This window comes from Acipenser ruthenus, chromosome 30, assembly GCF_902713425.1.
Source record: "Acipenser ruthenus chromosome 30, fAciRut3.2 maternal haplotype, whole genome shotgun sequence".
Lineage (NCBI taxonomy): Eukaryota > Metazoa > Chordata > Actinopteri > Acipenseriformes > Acipenseridae > Acipenser > Acipenser ruthenus.
In genome coordinates this window covers 2,802,533-2,814,920 of record NC_081218.1, presented here as the reverse complement: position 1 = coordinate 2,814,920, position 12,388 = coordinate 2,802,533, and the positions used below count along the sequence as shown (strand labels likewise).

Sequence of the window (12,388 nt, the reverse complement as noted above, 5' to 3'; positions counted from 1 at the left end):
AGCTGTATAGTCCAGTCACAGTGAGCAGGGTTAGCTGTATAGTCCAGTCACAGTGAGCAGGATTAGCTGTATAGCCCAGCAGTCACAGTGAGCAGGGTTAGCTGTATAGTCCAGCAGTCACAGTGAGCAGGGTTAGCTGTATAGTCCAGTCACAGTGAGCAGGGTTAGCTGTATAGTCCAGTCACAGTGAGCAGGGTTAGCTGTATAGTCCAGTCACAGTGAGCAGGGTTAGCTGTATAGTCCAGTCACAGTGAGCAGGGTTAGCTGTATAGTCCAGTCACAGTGAGCAGGGTTAGCTGTATAGTCCACCAGTCACAGTGAGCAGGGTTAGCTGTATAGTCCAGCAGTCACAGAGGTATAGCCAAGCTTTGAGGAATGCCTTAGAAACTGACTGTGTTGTTTTCAATGTGTAGAGCCTCCAGAGTTTCTGTACAGCCCAGAGAAGGCCAGGAAGCACGTCCCTCTGCTCAGTCTAGAGGGGAGCACCCCGTACCGGAGAGGCAGGAGGCAATCCGGTGAGTCACAGCAGCGGGACGTTTCAGACTGAAGCCCAATTACAGCTGCGTGGAAAGAAAAGGAAACGCAGTGCATCCTCTAAGAAATCTCTGAAAACACCCTGAAACGGGTTTTGTTTTTGTTTTGTTTTTAATTCTAACCCTTTTCCGTTTTTGTACACTGCAGTTATACGTCCTTTCAAATTATATGAATACATGCATGCATGCATGCATACATACATACATACATACATACATACATACATACAGCTATGGCCAAAAGTTTTGCATCACCCTGTTGAATGAACATATTTTGCTTCATAAAGTTGAATGAAACCTGCTGACTAATATCATGTTAACACATTGAATTACATACCGAGCGACTTTGTAGTTTTCCACATGCTTAACGCCAAGTTCAACAAAGCTACACCAGGTTTACGTTACCCCTGTGTTGCTCAGCCTGCGTCTCTGTCTGTGGTCCTGGAGCCCCACATTGCTGTGTGATGACTCAGAGTCTTTTGCACTCTCTTTCTTGCAGCTCCGGCGAAAGAGATCGAGAAAGCGTTTCGACAGAACTGTAAGTGCAATTTTTGCATTTTTAAATGAATGTTCGAACCTGGAAAAACCCACCACTTTGTAAAATAATAAGAAGAAATTGGGGAACGTTTGCTGCACAGACAAGAATAATTTTCTTTTAGTCGGATTGTAACAAGCCTGCTAGGGATTTATTGATAACGGGGATGTAATCAAACAACTCGCTACTTTCTGTAATACATGTTAATGTCAAAGAAAAGTGGACTCTCATCGTCCTAGCTTTGCAGGAGACTAAGGGAACTGAAACTTAATTAGCAAGTTTTTGGAAGCTCAGTGGTTAGAGAAAGAAAGAAAAAGTGCTGGGCTGCAGTGTGGAAGGCAGCGGGTTTGAGTATCTCAGTGGTTAGAGAGCTGGGCTGCAGTGTGGAAGGCAGCGGGTTTGAGTAGCTCAGTGGTTGGAGAGCTGGGCTGCAGTGTGGAAGGCAGCAGCTTTGAGTAGCTCAGTGGTTGGAGAGATGGACTGCAATGTGGAAGGCAGCGGGTTTGAGTAGCTCAGTGGTTGGAGAGCTGGGCTGCAGTGTGGAAGGCAGCAGGTTTGAGTAGCTCAGTGGTTGGAGAGATGGACTGCAGTGTGGAAGGCAGTGGGTTTGAGTAGCTCAGTGGTTGGAGAGCTGGGCTGCAGTGTGGAAGGCAGCGGGTTTGAGTATCTCAGTGGTTAGAGAGCTGGGCTGCAGTGTGGAAGGCAGCAGGTTTGAGTAGCTCAGTGGTTGGAGAGCTGGGCTGCAGTGTGGAAGGCAGCAGGTTTGAGTAGCTCAGTGGTTGGAGAGCTGGGCTGCAGTGTGGAAGGCAGTGGGTTTGAGTAGCTCAGTGGTTGGAGAGCTGGGCTGCAGTGTGGAAGGCAGCGGGTTGAAACTCTAGTTGGTAACTTCAGCAGTCTGAGCTCAAAACTGAAAAGCAAATTAGCAGATTTGGAAGAGTGTTTAATGAGACAAAGATTTGAATTAACTGATTGCATGCGTGAATTAAAAGGTTCTAACACACTTTCAATATTTGTTTTTCTTCTCTCTCCTCTCTCAATGGGACTCCTGGACAACAGTGATACTGAAGGTAAGGGCTTCCAGCACTTCGCTTTGTTTTAATGTGTATAGACAATGTCGACCCAGGGGACTTTTTTGACCTGAAAAAAGAAACAAGGACCAGGGGTCACAAATGGAGATTAGATAAAGGGGCATTCAGAACAGAAAATAGGAGGCACTTTTTTACACAGAGAATTGTGAGGGTCTGGAACCAACTCCCCAGTAATGTTGTTGAAGCTGACACCCTGGGATCCTTCAAGAAGCTGCTTGATGAGATTCTGGGATCAATAAGCTACTAACAACCAAACGAGCAAGATGGGCTGAATGGGGCCTCCTCTCGTTTGTAAACTTTCTTATGTTCTTATGTGTTATCTGGATAAGATCAGGCGGGTTTAAAAGCACTGAGGACCAATCCATGGCAATTTAACTCAGTGTTTCAAAATCCGATCGGAAGTGAATTTCTCCCATCCGGGGCACTGGAGCGCTCCAGATTAGAGAAACTCACTTCCCATCTGCTTTTAAAACAGTTACCACTGATTGGTCCTTGGTTGTGAAGGCAACCAAACAAGGTAGGCTTGGTGGTCCAGTGGTTGAAGAAAAGGTCTTGATACCAGGAGGTTCCCAGCTCAGCAACTGACTCACCGTGTGCCACCCTGAGCAAGTCACTTAACCTCCTTGTGCTCTTCGAATGAGACGTAAAACAAACAAGCTCCTATTGGAAGTGACTCTGCAGCAGCAGCAGTTGTTGATGAAGCATAGTTCACCCCCCCTAGTATCTGCAAGTCGCTTTGGATCAAAGCGTCCGCTAAATGACTCATTAAACACGTCAGAATGAATGTATTCAATACCTGCCGATTTTAAAAAAAGAAATAAAACAAAATAAAATACTTTCCAATTCGTGTCCCCGCAGCACGCGGGCAGCGAGGGGGAGCTGTGCCCTGCTGTCAATCCAGTCTGCTCCTTCGTCAGCACTGGCACGCTGGCCTCATCCGTCATCGAGGTAGAGACCAGAGAGGAGGAGGAGAAGGAGGAGGTGACCCCCACCCTCTCCATCACAGAGGAGATCCTGGAGTTTATCAACCAGAGTCGGGCACGAGAGCTGGGGGAGGCAGGGGGCGGCAAGACAGACCAGCTTCCAGCTGCCGACGAGGTACCGGTTCTGTTACTGCACTCTGGGCAAACTAGCTGTAGCAAGCTGTAATTAATAGTATGTTTTCAATGTATTTATTGTGTGATGTTTTGTAGCAATCAGCAATGGAAATAAGACTCCTGATGCACAGCAGTTTCACCCATTCTAGGTTTTACTATGAGCTTGATTGGCCTCAGCGTGCAGGCAACAAGCGCAGGTACAACCTAAGTGGATCAAACAGCAATGCAATGTGGGGGCCTTATTGCCATCCCTGGTAAATGAATAGCTGTGACATTTAATATTTTTTTTTTAAAAAAGGATAGCAAGCCATGCAAGTTAATTGCACTGCTTTCTTTCTTGGTGTCTTCCATAGGGTCATCTGCAGGTGGATCCGGTGCTGGAAGAAGAAACGTCGGCAGACTTGGGGGCCACGGCTCCGGGGATGAACAGGGAGGACCTGCGGCCCCCCCTGGAAGTCATCGAGCTGGATGAAGAGGACTCCTCTGGGGGAGAGCCGCTGGGGAGCAGGGGGCAAGCGAGAGTGAAGGAACCGGAGCCTCGCGCCCCAGCCAGCGAGTCTTCGGAGGAGGAGGAAGAGGAGGGCCAGGGCAAGCTGGAGTCGGGACCCTCTCCCCTTCACGTGCTGGAAGAACTGGAGCAGGAAGAGGGGGCCGGAGAACCGGAGACCCCGAATCCGGAGCGCTCGAACTGCGAGGAGGAACTGAATCACGAGGGACCGACCGGGAAAACCTTCCCCCTCGAAGACGACCCTGCCCAGGGGGTGACGGCTCCTGATCGATGTGATCCCCTTCAGTCTGCAGCCAAAGCGACTTTGACCAAAGACGACCGCCTCCTGATCGAGAAGATAAAGACCTACTACGAGACGGGCGAGGTGATCGCCCCCCAGCTCCAGAGGAGAGACAGCATCACCTTCATCCCGGCTGGGCTGGTCAAGGACTCTGTGTCCCGGTTCCACGTCCTCGTCCAGCAGGACAGCATCTGCGAGTCGGAGACGGGGAGGTCGGAATCCAGCGAGACGGAAGCGCGGCTGTCTCTCTCCCGGCAGACCTCTGCTGCAGAATCGGAGACGAGCGACTTCCGGGACGCTCCGGAGGCAGAGAGGGAGAGGGGGGAAGAGGCAGCAGGAGGAGACAGGGTCTGCCGCCAGGAGGAACCAGAATGCGAGTACCGATCGTGCACGGAGCTGATGAAAGTGTGGAAGGAGAAAGAGAGAAGAGCCGTCAGAAGGGACCAAGAAGGAACAAAAGCAAAGGATTTTGAGAAGATGCCCGGGAACTTGGTTATTCAGGAAGACATGTCGGAAGCAAGTCAGAAAAAAGAAGAAGGAGGAGGAGAAGAAATCTCCGGAAAAGCTAGAATGGCGTCTTCGATAGGGCATTGTAAAACCGTCCTGGATTCCGAGAGACGCCCGAACGAGGAATCCTGCTGTCCCCGAGAGGATCCCGGCCCATTCCCGTCTCCGGATGTGACTGGGATCAGTCTGTACGAGGGAGGGGGAGAGGGCTGCCTGGCGGAGAACTCGGAGAAGATTATCAGCAAAGTACAGATGCTGGCCCGCATGTACAGTGCCAGGATCGGCCGCATGAAGACTCCTCTGCACAAGAAGGTGTGGGAGAGGAGCAGGGGGCCGGCAGGGAGGAGGGAGAGCAGAGAGACGGAGAAGAAGCCAGACTGCAAGGCGACAGGTGAGCTCGGAGGAAAGTATATATATACTGTATATGGAAAACTATCATTTTTGGAAACAAGGGGAACAAATAAATGGGAGACGGAAGAAAGCAGCATGAAATTACAGGAGCTGAGTCTAAGTCATATGATGAGAGCAGCCTAAGAAGCCCAGAGAAATCTATTGAATGTGCTGTTTGCACTATAGTGGGTGTTGCAGGGCAAAATCTAAAAGATATCAAAAGGAATCCTGTAATTTGAAACAACTGCTAGAAGCTTAATAAATTCAACAACAAATGTTCTTGACATTAAAAAAAAGACTGAGTGAAAGATAAAAAGCCTTCTAAGTTTCTTTTGGTATTTCAGTATCTGTGTTCAGCTTGTATCTCCTTACCTTATGTCCTCGCAGGGGGTCTCAGGGTCCCAAGAGAACCACAGCTGTACGGACACGTGATCATCCGGGAGCAGTTTTCCATGACCTACGTGCAAGAGAACCAGTACATCATTACCGCAGCCAAGGAGAACGCCTGGGAGCTCGAGAGCAGCAACGCCAGAGTAACACCCCATCGCCTGAGACCAGTGGAACCACTGACAGAGGCTTCAGAGTCTACAGAACCAGCCAATCCGGACACCTCCCTCCAGACAGATCCTCCGAAACCTGAACAGACACCTCCGGTCACCCCCAGCGCAGATCCCTCTCCGGAAGTCGGTGACTTTCACTTGGATTCCCAGAGCTCCTCAGAAGCAGTCCCCGGCATCCAAAGCCATCCTGAACCCAAGAGCCACCCTGAAGTCGTGTGCAATCCAACAATGTCCAACAACGAAAAGACTGTTTCCGGAGCCCCGCTGCCCATCTCGGAGAGCGCTTTACGTGAGGAGGACTCTTCTTGTTCCCGAATCGACGCGCGGTTGGATGCCGGTTCTGCCGCGTCTGTAGGGAAAGCGGAACAATCGCTTTGTTCCTCAGCGAATGAAGAGCCGTCGGACGTTGTCAGTAGGGAGCCGTCACGTTCTGGTTCCTTGCTTTCCGTCGAGGAAGCTGAACAGTCTTTGAATGCCGGATCAGTGCAAAAAGATACGACACCCGCTCAGGACAGAGAACTTCGTGCCCTGGCCAAATTGGATGGCTTGCATGAACGGGAGCCAGTTTTACCAGATGAGGGTCAAACGAATAAAGGGTGCTCTTGTGTTGCTGAAGACACAGAGAGTTCCTTAGTCCAGCCAGCTCTAAGACCAAAGCCTATCTTGCCCGCAGAAAGCAGAACACTTACCACGTCCAAATGGAATAATTTTCAGCAGAAGCCGGTTGTCTATGCTAAAACAGCAGAAGATCAGGTGCAGTATTCCATACAGACACCCTCCCTGTCTGGTCCCTTTTCTTCTGTTTCGGATCGCTGTACCCCTTCCGCAGTGCCACCCTACACAAGACGATCCTTAGGGAACTCTACCCCATCTTTGTGGGCAAAAACGGATCCACAGTCTCCCCTGGAACTGCCTGGTGCCCAAAACCAGCAGGAACCATCAGAAGACAGCAAAGAAACAGCCAACTTCCACTTGGCATCTAAAGAACTTTCACCCAAAATGTGTGCCACTGAAGAACTGGGTTCAGGCAGGCAGAACCCTAGTCTTTCGGAAGACCGCTCCAAAGACCATTGTAATGCGTCTTCAAAGATGCCCCAATCTGGCAGAGTATCGGAATCACAGCCTTCGAATGTCGACTCCTCTGAGCTGAAGGAACATCTGCCAAAGTTCACCAGCCAAAGACCTCCTTACCTGCAGACCAAGAGTGGAAGAAGAAGCTTACCACTCTACTTGGAAGGACAAGGATTCTCCAGCCAGAGGTTGGTTCATATTTTTGTGTCGTCAGTCCTATGACTTTTAACACTCATGAGATGAACAAGTATGTACCCGTCGTCTATTCTAGTAGCTAAATGCATTTACTGAACCCTGTTGAAATAAGATTATAAAACCTTGTCGATTTTAACAACGGCTTGCTGTCTCTTCTTTCAGGTTGCAGCCCTCACCTCCCTGTTTTAAGGACTCCTTGGATCACCAAACATCAGTGGACAGGAAGCGATCAAACCCCCAGCATTCCCAACAGAATTCCTGGAACTTAACAAATTTCCCACCCCCACTCGGAAAACCGGACAGCACCCCATCCTCAACCAGACAGGAAGGGAAATCCTCCTCCTCCTCCTCCTCCTCTCTCGACCTCGGCCTGAGAACTCTGACTCCCTCTCCCATCCGCAGAATCCCATCTCCTTCCGGCTCAGCCGCTCTGTCCAAATCCCTTGCTGCGTCCTGCATCAGCCAGACCATCAGCCAGAGCCTGACCAAAAAGAACGGGCGTCTCCAGTCCTCCCTCTCGCAGGACTCCGAGCCGCCCCAGCCACTCAGTGCGTCCTTGCCTCCGCTCTCCGGGTCCGCCCTGAAGTTCCGATCCCCGTCTCCCGGACGGAAATCCCCTTTGGGTCCGGTTTATCCGAACAGGCAGTCCCTGGGCCACTCTGTTCCCGGTTTGACTGAGAAATCCGACCGACTCGGCACCACCGCGCTACAGCTTCTCCACCCTTCCACCGCTGGTCCTGGCCCTGCTCCCATGATCTCCCCACCCCCCTTCCGTAGCCACAGATCCGTGTCCCCTACCGTGCCGGTTAGCCTCCATCAGACTTGGAAGGCTGGATCTAAAAGCTTTGACCTCTCACACAATAACAACAACAACAACAACAACAACAACAATCATAACAATACTGGCAATGATACTAAAACAGCCGACTTGGTTCCGATAGTGTGTTCCGCAGGTATTGTGAGATCTTCCTCTACTCAGAACCGTCTGGCCAGGCCCTTCTCTTCCGCATCAGAGCCTAGCTCAAGGGTCCCGTCCCCTTCTCCTGCTGGGCCTCGAATCTGCTCACCCCCGCCCATCCACCCAACCCAAGACGGCTCGAAAGGCAAGCCGCCTCACCATCCTTCGAACCCCAAACTGCCACTGCGTTCCTTCACCCCTCTATGCTTCGGCTCCCAGGACCGCTCGGGGTTGTCCTCCGCCTGCTCCACGCCTCCTTGCACCAGCCCTCGAGTCACGTCACCGCCCCCCATCCCTCCTAGCCTTACCCAGTCCCTGCGCAGACCTAGGGGGAACAGCCTGCCCTTTATTAGCCTCACAGATGGATGTCCCAGCCCCTCTCGGAGCAGTCGGAGGTCCTGGGGAGGAGGTGGTGGAAGTATGATGGGCAGCACGGACAGTATTGACCAGGATTTGGGGCTGTCGTCCTCGGGGAAGGTGTACTGCAGCCCCTCCTCTTACATGAACCCTGGCGCTATGTCTCCAACTAGATCTGTCAGTCGCAAGAACAGCCTTGACAATCTCGGCACTCAGGAGTTTGCCACCCTCGCTTGGCCGGCCGGCCGACAGCTTCGGACCAAGTATGGCATGGAGAAAGAGGACTGCTCTCCCGAAAGAGAGGAACCGCCAGAACTAGAGCCAGACCCACCCAGCGGCACTTGCAGATCCAGCCTTGTGTGTCCCTACATGGGTGACCCCCAGCGTTTGCCCGTGGGTCTGGCTGACCGATCCTCCACCCATTGCTCAAGCTCCGGGGACCAGGCGCAGGATAACTGCAGAGGAGGGGGCCTGAAAACCAGCTACTCCACCACCGTCAACCTCCAGATAGGAGGCAGCGGGAGGATAGCTTCTTTTAGCATTGCCCAGGTCAGTCTCACTCAGACCCTGGCAGTGGTACCAGAGAGCCTGAGCACGAGGAGGGTGAACATTAATGGATACACTGTTGAGTCTTCAACAAACTGCTAGGGGGGTGGGGTTCAGGGACTCTCAGAAGGGCTGCCTAGAATGAGAAACACACTAGCCCTGCTGCTGCACCCAGTCCTGGGGTTCAGAACTCCCCTCAATGTAGTCTCTTATTACTGATATTGAAATGATCAGGAGCCAGGAGTTTAACCAGGGATAGAAACTCACACTAGCCCTGCTGCAGCTGCGCCCACTCCTGGGGTTCAGAACTCCCCTCAATGAAGTCTATTATTATTATTAATATTGAAATGATCAGGAGCCAGGAGTTTGAACAATCAGGCTCCTGCTGAAAATGCTCTGAACTGATTGCACTTGTCTTCACAGCATGAATCTCAGCCGTGACTTTCTTGCAGGTTGACTATTAGAGGAAGACCCAGTCCTTTAACAGTGGTCTGATTTGCACAATGAACATTTTAAACAATAGACTTGATTGAGGGGAGTTCTGAACCCCAGGACTGGGTGCAGCAGCAGCAGCAGCAGCAGCAGGGCTAGTGTGAGTTTCTAACCCTGCTCAGACTCCTGGCTCCTGATCATTTCAATATTAATAATAATAGACTTCATTGAGGGGAGTTCTGAACCCCAGTGGATTTAAAGTAAGCAACATGACTTTGAGAAAACCCTCCTGCTGGTACACAGTGCCCTAACCCTACACCCTGTTCCCATCTCTCGATCATGTACGAGAAAGTCGAACACAAAGCACTTCAAAACGTTATGGTCATACATTCATCATTTACTGTTCCTTGCGTGGTGCAGTCTCTGTTACCTTCTGATTTCTTTTTAAGATGTTGGCGCAAGAGGAAGACCTTGCAAGTATCAGAATTATAATATCATGAACTCTGTGCCCTAGGCCAGTTTTACATTGACAACCTGTTGCATGGTACAAGAAATTGCTTTGTTATGGCAAAGTTGATTTTGATGCAGATTTACTGTACATCGGGGCGGTATACTTGTTTGTGGAGCTGGTACTATATATAAAAAAAGGAAGATAATACTTCCATGTACTGTTTCTGTACAAATATTTTAAAATGCTACTTTATGTACCGTTATCCCCATAGCACATAGCGACACCTGGTGGCTATTTCCAGAAACTACACTTTTGAAAGGGAATGTAAAATACAGATTTTTGTTTTGTTTTGTTTAGACACAGTTTTGAACCAGACGTGCTTGTTGTGTTGCTTATTATTATTATTATTATTATTTTTATCTTTAAGTTCACTTTTTATGTAGCAGCAGCAGATAAATATGTATTTCATTTAACATCAAGGAACTACAAAATTATTTTGCAAGTCTACCTGAAGCCTTAATAGTAGTACAGTATTTCATGTTACATTTTGACACGTCACAGTTTTTCATTAAGGTATGCAATTCAATATGTACACCTAACATGATTCAGCAGGTTTCGTTCCACTTTATGAAGCACAATTAGTTAATTCTATAGGGTAATGCAAAAATTTGGCTAGAGCTGTAGATGAAATGGGACCAAAGACTGCTGATCAAACTCAGGCTTTATTGATGCATTCAAAGAACAATCAAAGGGGAAAGAATATGTATTCTATAAAAAGGGTACTCCCTGGATTAATATTACTGGGACCAAAGCTGAAATCATACAGGTGTAAAAGCAATTGATTCTGTACAATCAGGGACAAACCACACAGAAACCAAGATGCAAAACAATATTATTATTAGTATTATTATTATTATTATTATTATTATACCTGTTATGAATGTTGTGTGTTGGCTTTTAGCATCAGAAGGCACTGTCTTATATATATATTTACAATAAAAAAAAATGAACAGATGAAAACTTTTTAGACTGTATAAAGAGGGAAACATTACATTGTTGTTGTAATATGATATGTTGTGTATTTAAATTGATTTCTATCATGTATTATTTGAAAGGGGTGCATGGCATGATTGTGGCTTCGAAGGGAATAGTGCTGTGGTATGGCGCGTTTATGGTGTGTTTATGGCGTGTTTATGGCACATTAAGTGCAATAAAGTTTATGGCCCTCCCTTCCCGAGTCGTGTTCCATTTATACTTACAAGCTATTAAAATATTTGCAAAATAACGCTCTTAGTTTTGGGGGGTTTGTTGATTTGGAAGCTGTCCTATACTGGTATGGTAAGTGAGCATTCATTGTTGAAATGTCTAACAATCTACCCAAGCTTGAATTCCAAAATTTAATACAATTTGGCTTCTAAATGCTTGGGAATTTTGAATGCTTACCTTAACTCGGCATGCCAATTAAAGCAAGTTTCAAGTTGATAATGTGTCTAGATATGTATGAGGCAAGGGCAATACAAATAGAGTACAGACCTCTTCACAGTATCCCATAATGCTTTATATGTAACAGGGTCCAGTGTGAACAACTGGAGAAATGAAAACGCAATGGAAAAACCAATTTGGAGTCCGATGCCGTACTTCGCCGGAACTCGACGGTCATCGTCGCCGTTTCTGTGCACCAGCCGCCCCCTTCCACAGGGGATTATGGGTAACGGAACATGGCAGCAAAGAGGCAGGCCCCACTTCTTAGAGGGTTTTAACTTGGGAGAAGAAACCGCACATCATAAAACCACAGATATTAAAATTTGACATGGGAATAATTTCGGTGCTAATTACTGGAGTAGACCAATTCGTAGGAACGCATTCATAAACAGAGGGGTTTTGTGATGTGATTCATGTTCAGTGCGCGGGGGTGTGTGTGTGTGTTAACGAAACACAACAGCATTTGTTTCTCCAAACTAGGTTCGTACTGCATTTGCATTTGTTCCTGTTAGAATCTAGCATGGCATTTGCATGTGAAAAGCAAGGCTTGGAGCTCCTGTTTCTGTGTGTGTGTGTGGTGGTGGGTGGGTGGGGGGGTTTCATGAGCTTTCAGTCTTTCATGTCGCCGCAAAACAAGAACGAACCTTTGTTTTTGTAATCGGTATGTTAATGAGTCCTTGGGGGGGAGTCCTTCTCGCTGTTCTCTTCCGTCACCCAGGAGCATCAAGATCCAACACGATGCTCATCAATCACGAGAAATACTTCACGAAGGAAGAAAAGTCATTTGATGAACTGAAAACTCTCTGTTTTGATAAGCAGAGAGCCTGGTAGAGACAGTCAGGCAGACCGATGCTGCTGTTTCAGTTTGAAAACTGCACAGTGACTTGCAGACGCATGTTCTAAGAACACTGAGACACACACAGTTCTGAGGTGGAGTTCCGATCCTGAAAGGATCCATTGTAAGAGGTAATTACCCTATTCACACTAGCTGTGTAATCCCCGATTTTATCATGTTTTGCAGGTGTGAATGACAATCTGTGAATGGTTACAACAAGAAATCTTTTGTGCAGGGTATTGGAGACCCCATTTAAGGGTGTTAATGCAGTGTTGGTGGAGATGTAAATCAGAAGATTACTATTTTTATTGCCCAATTAGCCAAATCAGGATAAGGAGCAGTTTTTATTTAATTTGTTATTATTATTATTTTGTTTATTTATTATTTTGTTTATTTAGCAGACGCCTTTATCCAAGGCGACTTACAGAGACTAGGGTGTGTGAACTATGCATCAGCTGCAGAGTCACTTACAACTACGTCTCACCCGAAAGACGGAGCACAGGGAGGTTAAGTGACTTGCTCAGGGTCACACAATGAGTCAGTGGAGTACCTAATTATTTTAC

At 48.1% G+C, this 12,388-nt stretch overlaps 2 protein-coding genes across 2 annotated transcripts in view; both read left to right on the top strand.

Moving 5' to 3' along the window:
• The window catches only part of plekhg2 (pleckstrin homology domain containing, family G (with RhoGef domain) member 2), a 31,451-nt gene extending 28,951 nt beyond the window's left edge, over positions 1 to 2,500 (top strand). Inside the window, exons 14-17 of the mRNA XM_059004527.1 lie at positions 414 to 515; positions 1,033 to 1,071; positions 2,125 to 2,135; positions 2,486 to 2,500. Coding sequence (XP_058860510.1) covers positions 414 to 515; positions 1,033 to 1,071; positions 2,125 to 2,135; positions 2,486 to 2,500 — 167 coding nt within the window. The remainder of the gene's footprint in view (positions 1 to 413; positions 516 to 1,032; positions 1,072 to 2,124; positions 2,136 to 2,485) is intronic.
• Positions 2,501 to 2,996: 496 nt separating this feature from the next.
• LOC131702765 (mucin-2-like) lies at positions 2,997 to 11,561 on the top strand. Its single transcript, XM_059004891.1, has 4 exons — positions 2,997 to 3,254; positions 3,607 to 4,939; positions 5,326 to 6,757; positions 6,927 to 11,561. The coding sequence occupies exons 2-4, from the start codon at positions 3,676 to 3,678 to the stop codon at positions 8,725 to 8,727; spliced, it is 4,497 nt and encodes a 1,498-aa protein (XP_058860874.1). The 5' UTR covers positions 2,997 to 3,254; positions 3,607 to 3,675; the 3' UTR covers positions 8,728 to 11,561.
• Positions 11,562 to 12,388: the final 827 nt, after the last annotated feature.